This window comes from Meriones unguiculatus, chromosome 10 (genome assembly GCF_030254825.1).
Source record: "Meriones unguiculatus strain TT.TT164.6M chromosome 10, Bangor_MerUng_6.1, whole genome shotgun sequence".
In the NCBI taxonomy this organism is placed as follows: Eukaryota; Metazoa; Chordata; class Mammalia; order Rodentia; family Muridae; genus Meriones; species Meriones unguiculatus.
Genome location: NC_083358.1, coordinates 53,875,235 through 53,894,602, shown reverse-complemented (window position 1 = coordinate 53,894,602; position 19,368 = coordinate 53,875,235). Strand labels below are relative to the sequence as shown.

General features: G+C 40.7%; 1 protein-coding gene across 2 annotated transcripts in view; it reads left to right on the top strand.

The window, feature by feature from the left end:
- Positions 1–19,368, top strand: part of Usp33 (ubiquitin specific peptidase 33) — a 47,916-nt gene that overhangs the window by 14,115 nt on the left and 14,433 nt on the right. The window contains exons 4-15 of one of the 2 annotated variants that reach the window (XM_021649628.2): positions 161–223; positions 1,842–1,994; positions 3,551–3,653; positions 5,821–5,890; positions 8,336–8,449; positions 8,871–8,949; positions 10,201–10,615; positions 12,968–13,108; positions 15,760–15,872; positions 17,128–17,297; positions 17,420–17,490; positions 18,227–18,260. In XM_021649628.2, the coding sequence (XP_021505303.1) occupies positions 161–223; positions 1,842–1,994; positions 3,551–3,653; positions 5,821–5,890; positions 8,336–8,449; positions 8,871–8,949; positions 10,201–10,615; positions 12,968–13,108; positions 15,760–15,872; positions 17,128–17,297; positions 17,420–17,490; positions 18,227–18,260 (1,526 nt within the window). Of the gene's footprint in view, positions 1–160; positions 224–1,841; positions 1,995–3,550; positions 3,654–5,820; positions 5,891–8,335; positions 8,450–8,870; positions 8,950–10,200; positions 10,616–12,967; positions 13,109–15,759; positions 15,873–17,127; positions 17,298–17,395; positions 17,491–18,226; positions 18,261–19,368 lie in introns of both variants that reach the window. The other variant, XM_021649627.2, reaches the window with a different exon arrangement.

Below are 19,368 nucleotides of genomic sequence, written 5' to 3'. Positions count from 1 at the left end.
TCTTTGTGCTTGATAACTTTTAGTTACATTATCTAACTCGGAAAGTAATTCAGTCATTAAATTAAAACAAAATAAAAAATAAGTGTAAATATTGTTGTAGTGCTGTTTGTAAGCTAATGTGCCTGTGATAAAATACTCCCATTTTACACACTTATTATAGAACAGGTGTTCCTATGTTGGCTGCGGGGAGTCACAAGTAGACCACAGCACCATACATTCACAGGTATGTATGTGGGTATATGGCAATTGTGGTGCTGGGATTGGATCCAGGGCTAAGTGTGCCAAGCATGTACTGTAACCCTGTGCTGTAATTCTGGCCGTGCAAGGACAGTTTCAGACCTTGAAGGAAAGGAGAATCAATACAACATTAATTCAAGATGTGATGGAGTTTGTGAGGGGTTTGTGATCTGATCTAGCTGTGTAATCTAGCATGGCCTAGAATTTGGAATCCTCCTCTCTGTGTCTGTTACATGTTTTGTTACAGATGTGTGACACCACACCAACCTAGAGTTTTTACTTTTTAGAAAATACCTAAGGTAAAACTTTGTTTATTCTCCATAAAAGGTGGGGAGGGAATTGCTAAGAAAATCAGTATTATACATGACTTTATAGTACTGATAAAGGAAGTACACTTCCATGTGTGTAGAGGTTTTAGGTGTGGTATCCGACTATGGACTTGAAGTTAGTGGAGATGAGTAGGTTTTTGTTTATTTTTAAAATGTAATTGTTTCTTATTTGTGTGTGGGAGGCCTTTGTGTGCCATAGCATATGTAGAGGTCAGAGGACAATTTTGGGGTACTTGGTTCTGTCTTTCCATTGTGGGTTGTAGGTTTGAACTCAGGTTGTCAAGATTATGCCAGGTGTTTTTTCCTGCTGAGCCATCTTGCCAGCCTAGTGCTTAGGCTCATGACTGTTTGGCTAACACACTTGTACTCTAGCTCTTGTCCTGTCCCTAGCCCTGCACGTCACTCTGGCTGCAGGGCCACTCCACATTGCTCTACTTGTATGACGCTTCCCATGTGACTTGGACATGAATCTTGACTAGTGTTAGGTAGATCTTCCATTTTAAACTGTACATTTCTCAAGTGAATGGATCTTAAGGTTCCCATGGATAATCTGTAGCAACTGGTATCAACCATGTTTCCTCCTGAGAATTAGGAAGTCCAAATAGTTGAAGCCTGAGGCAGCATGTACACAGTTTACTTCACTGTGTATCTGAAATGGTACTTTCTATGTCCATCCTTTAGACAACTGAGGAACCAGCCAGTCATATCTTGTATATTCTACAGGGCTAACCCTTATTCTGAAGGCTATCCATTTATTTGAGAGCTTATTTTTACTGCTGCATGAGCTGTATTTTGCTTCAGTTTAATTTTGCTGTTCTGTTTTCCTAGATTAAGACAAATAAGCAAACGCTCCTCAGGCCCCTGAAAAGGTCTCCTGTAGCCCAGCTGGGCTTTAATTTGCTGTGTAGTGTAGGTTGGTCTTGAACATATGATCCTTTTGGCCTGCTGGAATTATGGGAATGTTTCACCAGTTTCTTGTATTCTTGTTTTCTAACTGCAGAACTGAGGAACCTTACACTGTTGTGTTTATCTCTGGCTTGTGAATGAGGGGAAGCAGATGCTAGAGTACCTTGTAGAGTAGGTTAGGCATTGTTACTGTAAGAGTTTGTAGTTAATCTAAAGAAGTTTTGATATGTTTATGTGTATGCTCCACATTAGCTTTTTGAGTCAATCGTTGTTTGTCAACAGGCTGCAGGTCATTATGAGCTCCTTTGCAGGAACATTTTCAAGTAAATCTAATGATGGCTTCCTTTTCCCTCCTCATCAACTATGTAGGAGACAAAGCATTATCTGACTGTGAACCTCACCACTCTTCGAGTGTGGTGTTACGCTTGCAGCAAAGAAGTGTTTTTGGATAGAAAATTAGGAACTTCTCCTTCATTACCTCATGTAAGACAGCCTCAACAAACACAAGAAAACAGTGTCCAGGTAATTGAATTTTAGATTGTAAGTGTTCAGGAAATAATTTCAGAACTTCATATAGTTGGAATTTACAAGTATCTTACTTTACCTGTACTTTAGAAAGCTTTTTTAACTCAGCACCTGTGCCTTGCTTTGTTCTTTCATAGCCTGGAATGAATGGGAGGGGAGGATGGGGTTGAAGGTAGAAAAACACATGTGCGTTGTTAAAGTTCTTGAAGACAAGGTTGGAGGGGCTATCCCATACCAGGTACTGAGGTTTTCTTTAATAACTTAAAAACATTGTTTATCTATGTGGAGTGCCTGTGTTCAAATTCCTTTAAAAAAAGGATATTTTTAAAATTAGCTTACAAAGTAGTAGGTTTCCATAAGGCTTTTGTAAATACATCTCTCTTTCTGCAACTCTAAATCTAGGAAGGTGGTAGGACTTCTGTGGCTGGTGCCGATACAGCCCCTCTCCTCCTTTTCCTGTTCTCTGCCCTCGGCAGCCTGTTACTGTAACACTAAAACCAGTAGAGACAAAAACTTAGCATCAGTATTAACTCTGTCCTGTGGATCAGGAGACTTAAAAAGTTTTAAAAACAAGTTTACAAAGATAGCTGCTTGTTGTTTTCAGAAGTCTGTTGTGTGTACATGTATAAAACAAGCACAGTCAGGCCTGAGAGAAGCGCTGGCAATCTGTGAATGAGCTTATCTGCCTCCACCTTTGTTGCTGTAGAAGTTACTGAGATGTGAAAAGACAAGGCATGTCACTAATTTACAGAAAGTTAGTTCTTGAGCTTAAATTCAGAAACGTCACTTGTAACAAGTGATTTGGGACTAGAAAAGGTGGCTCAGTGGTTAAGAGCACATACTGAGTGTGGCTACCAGTACCCACACTAGGTGACTCGAAATTGCCTGTAACTCCAGCTCTAGTGCATCATCTGCCTCTGGCCTTCTCTACCTGTACTCACATGTAAATACTGTCACGTAGATTCACAAGTACATAATTAAAAACAAAAAGCATGTTTTTGTAGGTACTTTCTACAAAATAAAATGTAAGCTTTATAATATCTGCTAATGGCACAAAGCCTTAGGGTTCTATCTTTGTTGTTGTTACCTTTATTTTATTTTTTAATTTTTAAAATTATGTTTGTGTGCGCGCGCGCGTGCACGTGTGCGCACAAATAAAAACAGGTGCCATAGAAATCCAGCAGAGGATCGTGGTGCTGGAGTTGCAGGCAGTTTAGAACCACCTTATATAGGTACTGAATCAATTAGGGCCTTCTGATGCTCTGGCACTAAGCCGTCTTTCCAGCCCTGCTGTTATGGCTGTTTTGGGGCAGGGTTTCATGCAGCCCAGGCTGGCTGCTAACTTGTTACCAGCCAGGGCTGGCCTTGAACTGATCTTTTTGCCTCTGCCTCCTGAGTGCTGGAGTTATGGGCATGTGACATCATGCTGCCCAGTTTTTGTTGTTACGGTAGTATCTTTCAATAGTATTGTGATATGGATGTTTATGCAAGTTAAAATTAAAGTGTGTTTTGATATTAGGGTTTATTCAAGTGTGCTATGTCTTTTTGTTAAGGATTTTAAAATACCCAGTAATACAGCATTGAAAACCCCTCTGGTTGCTGTATTTGAAGATCTGGATATAGAAGTGGAAGAAGAAGATGAACTGAAGGCGAGAGGTAAAGGCTCTTCTTCAACACTCCTGTGTGGCACTGCCATTCATTAAGAAACTGAGGCTTGAGAAGTTCAAAATCTAAAGCTTTGTCAGTAGAGCCTGGAGATGATAAGAACAGAGCTGAGAAGTCTGGCTTTGTGAACCTGTGTTTGTAGAGAGTACAACCTTGGTGTGTGTCTGGTGCCAGTGTGTCACAGCTGGACTCCGAGTTTCCCTTGCCTTGTGGGAGGGAGCCTTTTGCTTTTACCCTGTTTTTGAATTCTCACCTGCCAGTGATAGGAATTGCTGGAGAGGTGTGAAATACTGCCTTTGCAGACTGTCTAAAGGGAAAGCCAGACAGTGGGGCCTGTGACCTAGCGCTTAGGAGGCTGAGGGCAGCCTCAGCTATTCCTGTTTTACTCTCTTCTACAGAAAGAAAGGAAGAAGAAAAAAAGAGTGAATTTTCAATGGAGTAGCATTTATTTGGAAAGAATCAGGAGGTTCTAGGGGACCTCTTGCCCTATTCATTCAACTTTTGACTCCTACATTGTGAGACAGTCTATCAAGATTTCCCATATTTTTAAAGGCTCAGAGTATTTAATATAAACTTCAAATTTTCTGCAAGTTCTTGGAACACAGGACTTTTGTGCACCCTTCTACTGAGCTAGGTCCCTAACCCTAGAAATTTTAGTTTATTTTTTAGGGTTGTTGTTATTTTGCTTGTTTCTTTTTATTTGGGTCTATTATGTAGTTCTGGCTGTCTTGGAACTTGCTATGTAGACCAGGCTGACCTTGAACTCACAGAGATCCACTTGCCTTTGCATCCTGAGTGCTGGGATTAAAAACATGCAACACTATGCCCAAATGATAATTCTGTTTTTGTTATTGTTTTTTTGTTATTGTGTTGGGAATTGGTAAGAGGGGCAAATGCTGAGCCCATTGTAAGCACCTTTCTAAGCTCTTTTACTTTATTGGTTTCATATTTCTCTACCTTTCTTCCAACCCCCTAACCCTAGGTAGGAGAGATAGGAGGTTAGAAGGACAGGGGATATAGACCTCTTGAGACTTAGTTCGTTGGCAATTGCAATCTTCATTTCAGGGTATCTCCAACTTCTTGTCAAACTGCATCAACAGCAACCAAGAGCAGCGGGGGCAGGGTGGGGGGAGAGACAGCAGCCACCTTCTTCCTTCGAGTGCCCTCTAAAGTATATTTTTACCCTCAGAGTTAAACTGTCTCCACCTGGCAAAGACCATGGCCCTCACGAGACAATTATCTTTGGTGGATAAACTAAAAGCAGCTTCATAGCCCACACTTGGGATTAAAACAAACCCCTGTTTACATAACTGAGTTTTTAAAGGAACCAGAACTTTCACTACAGCATATGCTTTGCCTCTTGAGTTTCATCCACAGTCTGTTTTCTCTTTTAATGATGGAATAAGCTGAGAAAAATAGAATGAGGATGGACGAGGTAAAAATGTATCCCATGGAAAAGGAGGAGCTCATGGTCTATGATTACCACAGGATGTTGGTTTGGGATCAACATCAGGCCCATTTCCTACATAGTCTTTGGTAAAAATGATAATTTAATCATAACACAAGTTATTTTAAAAATGAATTTTTAAACTGAGGGTAGTGGTGCACACTTTTAATCCCAGCACTCAGGATGCAGATGCAGCAGATCTCTGTGAGTTCATGGCTAGCCTGGTCTACAGAGTGAGTTCCAAGTCTGCCGGGCTACTTAAAAGAGAACCTGGTCATCTCCCCCTCCCCAACCCCCAGAAATGTATTCTTTACTCAGCAGGAGAGAGGGTAATCTTTTTAAAGTGCAGATTCTTTTCAGGTTAGATTAGCAAATCTTGAAATTTATCTAAAGCTTAAAAATTTGGAGAGTGAAAGATTTCCAAAAGCATAGCCTCTGAGTTGTTCAAGCTATTGCCTTGTGTTTCCATGTTTTTGTCTTGTTAATGTTGTGTCTTCGTGCATGTGTGCATGTGTGCATGTGTGTGTGTGTGTGTGTGTGTTCAATCACTGAGCATTGAATTCAGGGCTGTGTGCACAGTGTGCACATGCTTCATCAGTGAACTGTCTTCTCATTTTTATAGCTTCAACTTTTGAAATTGTTCTCAATACACACTAGGAACATTGAGTCATTGATGTTTACTGAATGATGACTTATATTTGTTCTTCATAGGCCTTACAGGTTTGAAAAACATCGGAAATACTTGTTATATGAATGCAGCTCTGCAGGCTCTTTCTAACTGGTAAGTAGCAAGACCAGTACAGGTAGGTCTGTATTTTCTCCTTCTTTCCTTCCTTCCTTCCTTCCTTCCTTCCTTCCTTCCTTCCTTCCTCCCTCCCCCCCCCCCTTCCTCCTTTCCTCTTTCTTTCTGACTTTCTTGAAACTCACTATGTAGACAAGGCTGGCCTTGAACTCAGAGATTCTTCTGCCTCGCCAGCACTGGGACTAAAGGTGTGTGCCACCATCCCAGCTCCAATACAGGATTTGCTTACTTAGCGTGTTGCTATGGTAGGTGAGTAACTCCCAGAGCAGAGAGGCAGGGACCTGGGTGAGGACACCTGTAATCCCACTGGGATTGCAGTGTACACATCTAAGTTTATTATTCCATTTTTCTTTTCAGGGTGGCTTATTTTAACCCAGGCTGGCCTGGAAATATGTAGTTGAGGATGACCCTTGAATTTCTGATCCTTATGCTACCACTTTTCTAGTCCTGGGATTGTAGGCATCAGCCCACAAACCTGTTAATTCCTGTAGTTCTCTAAGGTTGATGATCCTGGCTTAGACTTTAAGTAGTATGCCCTTGGGAAAAGTATTTGTTTTTGTGTTTTTGCATTGCTGGGCCTCAAACTTAGGCCCTTAAGCACACTGCTCTACTGAACAATATCTCTGCCAAGTGTATTTATGTACAAAAATGAAGAGCTTAAACTTACCAAATACTAAGATCATTTTTAGGTTAGAAATCTTATGAATGTCTACATATTTCTATAGATAGAATTCCTTGAATAGAGTATTTATATTTTCCCCTTTTTTATGGCATAAAGATTGGGTGATTACTACTTTTCATTTGGAGGCCTTGGGTTAGAACAGAATTTGGAATCACTGACTTTGGCTTGTCAGAGCATGACTTGAGTGTGTAAGCTCCTTTGGGAAAGCTTGGCACTGCAAACCTAGAATACAATCTGTGTGGCAGACATAGTGACTGCATAGGTCCCTGTGCAGTCCATATCAAAACTGAGGTCTCTGGTGTGGTGATAGACCACTGAAGTCCTCTTCCAGCAGGACAGTGAAGTAATCTGTCTTATAGCCCTGGTTGCTTTGTGGACAGTGCGTTGTAGGAAAAAGTGTTAATTTGGAAAAACAGAAGTTGTACAAATAATGTAGGTAAGAAATCAGGGGCCCTATACAATCTTGGAGTGCGTTAATTGTAGAAAGACCTCCTTTAGACTAGATGGTTGGAGGAGATTTAAAGTTTAATAATAAAATCATATGATGAAGGAACTATTTCATCTCATGCTTAATTTTTTATTTTATGTGTGTGAGTGTTTTGCCTGTATGTATGTTGGTGCACTATGTACATGCTGTACCATCAGAGGTCAGAATATGGGATAGGACCTCTGGTAACTGGAGCTGGAGATGGCTGTGAGGTAACATGTGGGTGCTGGGAACTGAACCTATGTCCTCTGGAAGAACAGCCAGGTCTCTTAATTGCTGAGCCACCTGTGTGCTTGTCTTCTTCTGTCTCTCTGTTTCACACACAAACACACACACACACTGAAGATTATTGAAAGAGCAGGTTCACTTGAAAGAAAAATTTTGAGCATGTGAAATTAAAATGTCATGACAGCTGTCAGTTTGGACATTTGATAAAAACTCTGTGATGCAAGGTGGATGAAGGCTAACACTGTACGACTTTGGCTGTCACTGGTATATGGTTGGGGGTTTAAGATGATCCAGGGAAGAGTGTGTTTAGAAGAGAAGAAAAGTCAAAGAATCAGAGTCCCGGGGAACCACTGAACAGAAAGAATACTGACTAGAAAATGAGGTGGATGAGAGGAATAGTTGAGATGCGCGTGGATTGAGATCTGTTCAGGAGTGAGGTCGGCTGAACATAGTGCCTGCGCTTCCTGTAAGCAGGAAGAGGCTGAGGCAGAGTGATCATGAGTTTGAGGCCAGCCTTGGGTGCATAGTAGTCCCTCCTCCCCTTCTGCCTTTGTTTCTCTCTTCCTATCTCTTTCTCCTCACCTCGTCTTAGTCCTTTCCTGTCTCTTTCCATACCTCCTTCCTTCCTTGTTTACTTCAGATAGGGCTCTCTGTGTAGACCAGCCTAGCCTTGAACTCATGATTTTCCTTCTGCTTCTGTCTGCTAAGTGCTGGAATTACAGGTGTGTGCCACCATGCCCAATTGCAAGATTTTTCTTAAAAAAAGAAAAACAAGTTTAGGAAGAGGTTGGGTGCTGTGGTTCAAGCCTTTCATCCCAGCACTCAGGAGTGGAGGGCTTTGATTTCTGGATCTGGAAATGATGGTTGAACTTAGTGACATACAGGGATGAATAATGACTATCAAGACTGAAAAGAGCAGAGACTTGACAGGGACAGGTTGGCATTTGCTGTCAGTCCATTGAGCAACTAGAAATTAGTGAGAATTCAGGCTTGATTCCATCTGACACTGCTCTCTCTTTTAAATCAGCCCACCTTTGACATACTTCTTTCTTGATTGTGGAGGACTGGCTAGAACAGACAAGAAACCAGCCATTTGTAAAAGTTATCTCAAACTAATGACAGAATTGTGGCACAAGAGCAGGTATGTACTTAACACAGTTATGTTTAAAATTCAATTTTAAAAGTATGGAAGAAGTGTAGACCTGTTTGGAGGGTGAAAAAGATTGTGGAAAGGAGATTTGCATTGGGTCATTTGACACTGAAATGCAGATGAAGGAGCTGTTGGCATTATCAGTGCCAACTAGTTGTACAGAAGCTGTGGATGCCTGTTAGGGGTTGCAGTGCAGCAAAGCCTTCCTAGGCTGGCAGCAGAGGCCTAGCAGCTGCCTGTGCTCATGTCTAAGCACACTGGTAATGACTAGGTTAGTTTTGTTTTACAAAACTGTTCACAAAGTTGCAGTTTTGAAAAATACTGTGCAGCATCAGAGTAGTAAAATTATAATAAAATAAAAATAAAAAAATTAAAACTACAAAAATATCTATTTAAATTGTTTCTTTTTCAGGCCAGGATCTGTTGTGCCTGCTAATCTGTTTCAAGGAATTAAAACTGTAAACCCAACTTTTCGAGGCTATTCTCAGCAGGTTAGCTATTCTTATAAAATTTTTTTTTCCCTTAGATTTATTTATTTATTTTATTTGTCTGACTGTTCTGCCTTTGTGTATGTATGTGTGCCATGTGTGCCTGGTGCCGTGGACCAGAAGAGGGCATCAGACCTAGGAACTGAAGTTACTGTGACTGAGCCATACCATGTGGGTGTTGGAATCAACCCTAGTCATTTGTCAGAACAAGTACTCTCCACTGTTGAGTTGTCTCTGCAGCCTCCACTTCAGTCAGTAGAAAATGTCATCAGACCTTTGTATTGCCCAGTTTGCCTTTCTGATAAGTGTTCTTTTGTGTTTTTAGTGCTTGGAGTTTTGAGACAGGGTCTCTTGTAGCTCTGGCTGGTCTTGACCTTTCTGTAGATGGCCTGAAGTTCCTGGTGCTCCTCCCTCCAGCTCTCACATGCTGGGACTACACAGGTGCCCAGCACCCCTGCCTGTCTCTTTATTTATTGCTGCTTTTCTGTGGATGCAGTGAACGAATGCAGTGTTTGGAGGGAGCCAGGCACATGTCCTGCCACTGCACCGAACCTTGTAACTGTGCGTGCTTTCTCAGTGTCATAGGGCAGCTTCAGCTCTTTCAGTTTTCTACAGTGCCTTGAGTATTTATTGCTGGTCCTTAGACAGTTCTCATTTCTCAAAATAAGGAACTTTTTCCATATAAATTTCTGGATCTCCAGAGATTGTAATTTAGAGCTGTAGGTTGGAGCTTAGGACTTTGTAATTTTAATTTAGCATTATTTGTGTGAGGAGGGATGGTATGCACACTGTACTGTATAAGGGTCAGAGAAGAACTTGGTGAAGTGGGTTGTCTTTCCACAGCAGGCTCTAGGGATTGAACTTGGCTCCTCTGGCTTGCATGGCAAATACTCTTACTGAGCCATCTTTGCAGCCAGCTCAGGAATTTTTATTATCAAATAAGTTCTTGAGGTAGATCAAGATTTTTCTTTAAGATACAGCCCATGGATAGGAAAAGTGCTATCTTAAACCCAACTCACATAGTGTTTTATTTTAGGGCATATTTCCGAATTCTGATTGTCACACAAGGAAAATTCTTATCTTGTGTCCATCCAGTTTCATTACAAAGCATTGCTCTGTTTGGAAGGTATCAGTGCCACAGTGTGGACTATAGATGTGCTCATCGTGATACTCTACACAGATCATTTATTCATACCTCCTAGGTTCCTACGGTGTTTGCTCTAGACTGCTGATATGCTTTTATTGATGTGCTAGGATGCCCAGGAATTCCTTCGCTGCCTAATGGATCTGCTTCATGAAGAGTTAAAGGAGCAGGTCCTGGAAATAGAGGAAGATCCTCAAACACTAACTTCTGAAGAGACTGTGGAAGACGAAAAGAGCCAGTCAGATGTGGATTTTCAGTCCTGTGAGTCTTGTAGCAGCAGTGAGAAAGCAGAAAATGAGAGTGGCTCCAAGGGCTTTCCTGAAGACAGTAATGAGACCACAATGCTTATTCAGGATGAGGATGACTTAGAGATGGCCAAAGACTGGCAGAAAGAGAAGATGTGCAATAAAATCAATAAAGCAAATTCCGATGTGGAACTGGATAAAGACAGAGACACTGTATGTGAAACAGTTGACCTGAACAGCCAGGAGACCGTCAAAGTGCAAATCCATGGCAGAGCCTCAGGTGACGATTTAATATCTGATTGTGAGGTGATAGTATGTTATGGCAGACAAGTATTGCTTAACTAATTGTTACTTTTGGAAGAGCTTATTTATTTGTTTATTTATCTATTTTATTTTGAGGCAGTATGTACCCATGTGTACCCATGGCTGGCCTGGAACTTACTGTGCAGAACAGGCTATTCACAAACACATCTGCCTGCCCCTGCCTCGTGAGTGCTGAGAGGAAAGGTGTGTGCTACCACACCTGGCTTACTTCTTGGATTTTTAATTAATGGACTTGAGGGTTTTTATTTGCTTGTTTTGGTTTTTCTTTATAGAGTTTTTGTCTGTAGCCTTGACTATCCTAGATAGACTTGCAGTTTAATGCTGTCTGTTTGAAGTGTTGAGTTAAAATCATAAAATTATGAAACTAAAAGTAAGATAGTTTTGTAGATCATTTACTTAGGATTTAATTTGTTTTTTAAACAAGAGCTCATCAGGATTCATTTATTTTTACAAAGTAGTCTAGAAAATTAGTCTCAGCCTGGTGTGGTGGCACATGCCTTTAATCCCAGCACTCAAGAGAGGCAGGCAGATTGCTGTGAGTTCAAGGCCAGCCTGGTCCACAAGTCCAGGACAGCCAAGGCTACAAGGAGTAACTCTGTCTCAAATAAACCCCTTCCTTCCACCATCACCACCCCCCATCAAAAAAAGAAACAAAATTAGTCTCCTTGGAATTTTCCTCTTTATTTCAAGCAAATTCTGTTGAGATCCTAAGAAAATCAACCCCAATTTTCTAATCATGCATGTTATTACATTCAGTGGTTCTCTGTAGACATAGATAGTATGTAATGAGCTTTGTTGGGATACATTACAGAATAGTATTGGACAGTGTGCTGAGAAAGTCCAAATACCTGAATTTGAAAAGCATGAGTTTTTATCTCTTTAAGAGCTAACTTTTTTAAGAGCTATTTGTTATGTATACAGTATTCTGCCTGCATGTACGCCTGCATGCCAGAAGAGGGGATTAGATAACATTACAGATGCTTGTGAGCCACTGAATTGAACTCTGGTCCTCTGGAAGAGCAGACAGTGCTCTTCACCTCTAAGTCATCTCTCCAGCCCCCAAGCTAACTTATCTTGATGTGCTGTTGATTCTATAAAATTAGATGATTAGAAAATCAGATTATGTAACTCAGTGGCCAAGGAATAACAGACAGTTTGTCTCTGACTACTGAAGAGAACTGTAGCAGTTCAAGTGTTTTGAGTGATCACAGTTCTTTCCTGAAGAGAGTATTTTAGTTTGGGAGGACTGGAGGCTTACCTTTGAAGACTGCTTGTGCCTCTCTTTAAAGACTCACTGTGGGGAGTTGTTCTTTAGTCAGTAAATGCCTGACTGAAGTCAGTAAAAGTCTAATTCTGATAACCAGACTTCCTTGTGGAAAGCCAAAGGAAGCATGAGTCAGGGACACACTGGTCCTTTTTCACTTGCTCGTGGAGTTTGTTCTAAATATATACTAACTGGATAATGAACAAAAGAAGTCTGAGCATTATCCTGAGTGAAAAGCCATAACCAAGATCATGTAGTGCTCAAAACATAAAATATTTACTGTCAGCCCACAGGACATGCTTACCAGCACAATGAAAAGAAGTTAAATTTAACAAAGTGAGTGGGGCTAGCAGTTAAGAGCCTGTATTGCATTTACAGAGGAACAACTTTGGTTCCTAGCACCCGTGTCGGGTGGCTCACAACTGTCGATATGTCCAGCTCTCCTAACCTCCAATGGCATCTACACTAACCTGTATATACTCATAGACACACACACACATAATTGGAGAAAACGTCTTACAGACATTTAGAAGCAGGCATGGTGGTGCATGCCGTTAGTCCATCTCTTGGGAAGTGAAGGCTGAAGGACAAGGTGACAGATGGCACCCTTGGCTCTGTAGTTTGAGGTGAGGCTGAGCTAAATGAGACCGTGTATCAAGAAAACAAACTTTTTTTTATAACTTGGAGGTAGATTTTTAGAAGTACTAAATTTGGGAAATGACATCATCTTTGGCTTTGTATTACCACTACTACTTTTTGAGCTGGCTGTAGCAGTGATGTTATAGACGCTGAGTTCCTAAGTTTGGAAAATTATTATTATTTTGCTTAGCAAGCAAAATATAATTATTTTGCTTATTATTTACTTTGTCAAATATTTCACTTGGCATTTGTTAACAATTAAGGAATCTTTATGTTAATTAACATTACTGGAGTTATAATTTTATAACTCCACTTGGAGTATAACTGCACGGGGAGTATAATTTTACTTATTAGTTTCATTGATAAATTTAATTGAAGGTAATAATAAAAATTTAAATATTACAGACTATATCACTGATGTCCATTTGAATGACCTATCTACACCACAGATCCCTCCATCAAATGAAAGTGTTAATTCACGTCTGTCAGCAAGCCCTCCTAAGTCAGGCAGTCTGTGGCCAGGATTGACACCTCCAAACAAAAAAGGTAAAAGAATCTCCTCACTCAGGTCCTCAGCTTAACTCTTAACTTAAAGTGCTGATGCTGATAAACTCTCAGGAAATATGTTGTCTCTTAAAATTGAGAGAACTGTACAGCCACGAGTAGAAACTTTTGTCTGTGGTTTTCTAACTTTAAAATAAGATTGTATGTGTATGAGTATCTTGCCAGCATGGGTGCGTGTATGCATCACATGTGTTCCTGGTGCACGCAGAGTTTAGAAGAGAGCTTCAAATTACCTGGAACTGAAGCAGGTGGTTGGGAGCCATTATCTGGGCACTGGGAAGCAAAGCTGGAAGAGCAGCAAGTATGAGCCTTAACTGCCGAGCCTTTCTGGCCCTCTTAGTTCGCTTTTTAGGAGTTGTGAGCCTTTTAATGCTTTCTGTCCTCCAGTTCCATTATCAGACTTTCACGCTCCTCCTAAGGCCTGCCACGCTGATGCTTTCTTCCTGATGCACCTCTGAGGCCTGCCACTCTCAATGTTTTCCTTTTCCTCAGAGTGTTTTGTAAATGTTGCCACACAGTGCACAGGCTTAGGAAGCAGCTTCTTCATGTAGCATGTGTTTAAGAACTAGCTGCATTACTACATGTCTGGATACTTTGTTTTTTTTCCTTACCAAATTGTTTCAACTGTGTCACCAAACTGAGTGGTTAAAATCACTCATCAAGTGTTAAAAATCACTTATCAAGGGATTTCTGAGTTGTTTACAGTTTTTGGCAGTTATGAGTAATGCTGCTACAAACATTTATGTACAGTTTTTGTATGATATTAAATTTTTCTTTGATCAGAAATAATATCCTCGAATTGTATTTCCTAGGTTTCATGTTTGTTTTATGGACAAAGCAATACAAAACTGCCTGTCTTACACAGTGCCTGTACAATCTGATTGCCACCAGCTTTATAACAGAATGTTAGCATTAGGAAATGTAGAACTATAAAACCTAGAGAGGGCTGCATGCCTTTAATCCCAGCACTCAGAGGAAGGTAGTTAGTTGGTCTGTGTGGAGCCGAGTCCAAGGACAGTATGGTCTAAATAGGGGGTTCTAGGCCAGTCAGCTGCCTAATAAGAACCTGTCTGAAACACACAAGTGAACAAAGAAACATAGCTGAAGGCCTTAAGACTACAGACATGAAAGCGTGGGCCAAAGAGGTGGGTCAGGGCATAGCAGTGCTTGCCATGTCAGCTTGACAACCCCGAACCCACAGTAAAGGAGAAAGTAAAGAGCTGACTTCACTGAGTTGTCTCTGACCTCCATACTTCATGCATGTATACTTCTCACTCTCACATACAACAAAGACACCAACCATAAATGAAGTAAGAAGTTTTGGCAAAGGATCTTGTTAAGATAAAAAAAAAAAAAGGGTAAGCATGGGGAGGAGTATTTGTAGGTTGACGGAGCAGAGCCCTTTATTCACACAGAGCCCTGGTGCGGAACAGGCAAGTGCAGCGGGAATGGTTCAGAAGGGTAATATGTGGCTTGGGCCTCCTCCATCCTCATACCCTTACCCTGCCTCCCACTGTTGCTCCTTCCTTAGACTGGAACATAAATATCCCAGTGACAGCACTAACTGCTCATTTTGCTAGGGAACAAATGACTAGCGTGTTATGCTGTTAATATTATTATTAATTAATTTCAGATTGTTTTCATATTCCCTTATGTGTATTTTATATGATCAAGAATCATAAATAATTTAAAGCCAGATTAGGCCTTATTTGGTTTTTGATTGGTTTTTCTGTTTACAGTAATGATTTTTTTAAAAAAAGATTTATTTTTACTTTTATTCACTTATAAGTATGATTCTGTATGTATATGCCACCTGTATTTGGGTACTCATGAAAGCCAGAAGAGGATCTAGGATGGCTCGGTGCTAGAGTTAGGGGCAGTTATGAGATTTTTATGTAAGTGTTGATCCTGGAAGAGCAGCAAGTGAGCCATCTCTCTAGCCCTAACGTCATGTTCTGAATGGCATTTTGAATTCTTTTCTATAGTACAGTAATTAAAGTTTTTTGTTATATCATGTGTATGTGTGTGGGTGCACATGCCACAGCGTACTTGTGGAGGTCAGAGGACAACGTGTTGGTTTTCTCCCTCCACTTGGTGGGTGTTGGGGATCAAACTCAGGTCTGAGGCTGGAAGGAAGCACTTATGCCTGCTGAGCATCTTGCACGGTCAGTATAGTAATTTTATTGTTAGGAGATTTTAAAGAGGTGGTGGCTCAGTGGGTAAGATTGTGCTGAGTTCAGGGCCTAGCACTTATTCTGAGTTGCTTTCAGCTGCTTCTTACTGCAAGTCCAGGGGGTCCAGTCCCTCTTGGCTTCCTGGGCATCCACATGCATGTGCAACAGACACAAACATATACATAGTAATAAATAAATAAATCCCCAAAAGGAAACGGTTCTAGAGAAGTCCAGGCATGGATTTATATCTCCCACGATGCATCCCTCTTTTAATCTACATTCATAGGGGGACATTGGGAATTCAGAGTCAGTCTCAGATTCATCGTGAATTTGAGGCCAGTCTGAACCACATGTGATCCTGTCTCAAAAAACAAAATTCCAAAACAATTCAAGAATATCTTAGCGAAAAATATTCAAGGGACTAACTTGATTCTTTCTAATGTTGCTTTTGAATCCTAGCTCAGTCTGCATCTCCAAAGAGAAAAAAGCAGCATAAGAAGTACAGAAGTGTCATTTCTGACATATTTGATGGAACAATCATTAGTTCTGTACAGTGTCTGACGTGTGACAGGGTGAGTATGAGGGAACCATAACTCACAGAAAATTTGTCATGTTATATTTTAAAATGTGAAAAGTTATAAAGAGTTAAGTTTCTTATTGTTGTTGCAGACCATGCACACATTTCTTGTGTTTATATTGGTTGTACATTGATTCTTAGGTGTAGTGTAAAAGTACAGCACACGTGCTTTGTAAAGGTTCCTGGGTTCTTTGCCTGTTTTGGTTACGTATGAAGCTAAGATGTTGCTTGGCAACAAGAACTGTTAAGTGCTTATTCTCCCAAGGCTGGTGAAATTAGGTAGGCCCAGAAATGTGTGTCCACAAGCAAAAAGCAGGAAGTGTTTTTCTTACATTTGGCTTTGCAGGTAGCTTGTAAATGACATAGGTGCTTCAGTAATAATGCCAAATTCATAAACAAAAGCAAGGAAAAAACTGACACAACACCTTCTCTCACATGTGAAACTATTGTGAGAGTTTGACTGACACCCAGTCCTTCAGAATTTATGTTTCACACTAGTGCAGTAATGAATATAGTTAATGAATGTGGCCTAATGTCTTAAACAAAAGAGAAGTAAGCTTTCAGTTATTCTATTATGTTAAGTCAATGTCAGGCATTCAGTAGGGTCATTTTCATATAGATGGCATATTAGCCAGAAATGTTTTTACCTGTATTGTGTGGATAGTGCTGCATTTAAAGACAGACTGCATGTGGCTGTCATGTAGTATGATTCTTTCAGCGAAGGCGTTGTAGTCATCTTGTGTGGTATTCGCTGCATGGTCATCTGAAGCAGTGTATCTCCTATGATGCGCCCCTGTTGCTAAATGCTGGTTGGTGTCAGATTCCATTTACTCCTTAGCCGCCTTTAAACAGCCTGCAGTTCCTGTACTTGGGAGGCTGAAGGGAGAGGACTCAAGCCCCAGAGTTTGAGAACAGCCTGGATGGTGTATCATATAAGACCGAATCCCCTCCAGTCCCTCCAAAAGGAGTGTGAACATCAGTCTCCAGTGGCCAGTTGGCTGGAATTATTGTGGTTTTTAACACTGTCACATCCCTGAGCCATAGTAATACAGCAGCTTGAGTGAATATTGCATTTGGAACAGCACCTGGTACACAGCAAACCTGGCTCTTTTATACTGTGGTACTCTAAAAACAGCTTACTTGTTTCTATGTGCTTATTATAATGATTTGCTTTCATCTTTGGAAGAAATCTAGTCTTGTAAATAGCTGTGCCGGCCTCTTTCCATCCTGTTAAAACTGAACACTTGCAGGTATCTGTGACCCTCGAGACCTTTCAGGATCTGTCCTTGCCAATTCCTGGCAAGGAAGACCTGGCTAAGCTGCACTCCTCCAGTCACCCAACTATAGTCAAAGCAGGGTCGTGTGGTGAAGCGTATGCGCCGCAGGGGTGGATAGCGTTCTTCATGGAGTACGTGAAGAGGTGCGTGTTTATTTGCTTTGCTTTGACTGATTGTTGACACTGTTGCTTCTGCTATACTAGCAGAACACTTCCTGTTTCTTCTGTCAATGATGTTTCAGGTTTGTTGTCTCCTGTGTCCCTAGCTGGTTTTGGGGTCCAGTAGTAACCTTGCAAGATTGTCTTGCTGCCTTCTTCGCCAGAGATGAGCTTAAAGGTAAGACACGTGACTGTATTTATGAGTGACTTTCGAAGGTGAATCTAACGCTGAACTTTTGGACAGCCTACATAGTACTTGCTTGTATTTGCAAGGTGGAGGTACCTTCGATGGCAGTTGAAATATGACTAGAAAAACCCTGTCCTGAAGAAAGTTATATATATTCTATAATACAGAATGCACAGTTTGAAGTTCTGTGATTTGGAGAAGGGAGAGCTCAGTGAAGATAATGGGTGTAAGATTCATCTTCAGGGGGCTGGAGAGATGGCTCAGAGGTTAAGAGCACTGGTTGCTCTTCCAGAGGTCCTGAGTTCAATTCCCGGCAACCACATGGTGGCTCACAACCATCTACAATGAGATTTGGTACCCTCTTCTGGCTTGCACACATACATTCAGGCAGAATACTGTATACATAATAAATAAATAAATCTTAAAAAAAAGTTTCATCTTGAATTGTCTGTACATCTGCACCTTCATTGAAAGTCTACACTTTTCTTGTGTGCCCAGCATCATGCTTGGGTGTGTGACAGGGTATAGGAAATTCCGCTAGTGAAGAAATAGTAACTCTTCCTTGAGTTAGTCCATCAGACTGAAAGGAGAGGTGAGGGTGGTGACCATAGGGAGGTAAACGAGAGCTGCTCACTGTCCTGTGCTGTGAAGTTGGCATTGGGCATCCTGCAATTGCAGAAGCATTTGCTGCCGATTAGCAGAGTGACTAGATGTGTTCTCTTTGCAGGTGACAATATGTACAGTTGTGAAAAATGCAAAAAGTAAGTAACACTTACATTGCTTTCACTTACGTATTTTATATTTTTCTTGGTTATCTGAACTGGACACATGGAATATGCCTGATGTTTTTATTGATAAACTGACAAATTGATAATTTTTTTATTGATCAAGGTTTTTATTGATAATTTTAATTTATATTTGAGACAAGGTCTTGTGTTAGGGGCACACTTTGATGCTATGCCTGGAAATTTTTAAGCTAGGAAGCCTTCCTCCAATGATAAGAAAGAGAGTGGTTATTTTGTAAAACATGTTTGGGTAAATCTTTAGTATCTTGATGTATGAAGTATGTGAAACAAAGTGATTCTTCTTTTTCATTGCCATGGTAACCAGTCACAGATGGGTGGGTCATTCAGAGAGGTTGCCCCACATTCACAGCAATTGCAGAACAGGATGGCTAAGCTTCATTTTGCTCATGTTTATTTCCAGCTCTCTTTTTCTGTCTTGTAATAATTTTGACTTTTAAAAACCTCTTTTTGGCTGGGTATGGTCCCTCAGGCCTTTAATCCCAGAACTCTGGAGACGGAGGCATTTGGATCTCTTAAATTTGAGGCCTTCATGCTCTACAAAGCAAGTTTCAGGACAGCCAGCTCTACAAAGAGACATCCTGTGTCTCAAAGTGAACAAACAAACAAACAAAAAACAAAAAAACCAAAAACCAGACCAAAACCAAAACCTTGTAGGGTTTTGTGTGATGGCATACAACTTTTAATCCCACCACAGAAACCTGCCATCTTGATTTAGACAGTGGGTCCTAGGCCAGCTAAAAGTCAGAAACTATGGCAAGCAAACAAACAATAAAAACACCTCTTGGTGATGTCAGAAAAATTGAGTAGAGATTTGATAAAAGCAAGTATTTTTGATGTAGAAGGAATTGGAAAAATTTTTCTGAATCTTTGTAATAGAAAATGAACTCCTAAGAAAAGCCCAAATCTTTATTTTTAAAATTCTTTTAATTTTTATGATATGTGTGAGTACTTTGCCTGCAGTATGTATATACAGCATGTGTATGCCCAGTGCCGATGGGGGACAGAAGAGAGGGCATCAGATATCTGAAACTAGAGTTATAGATGGTTGTGAGCCACTGTGTGG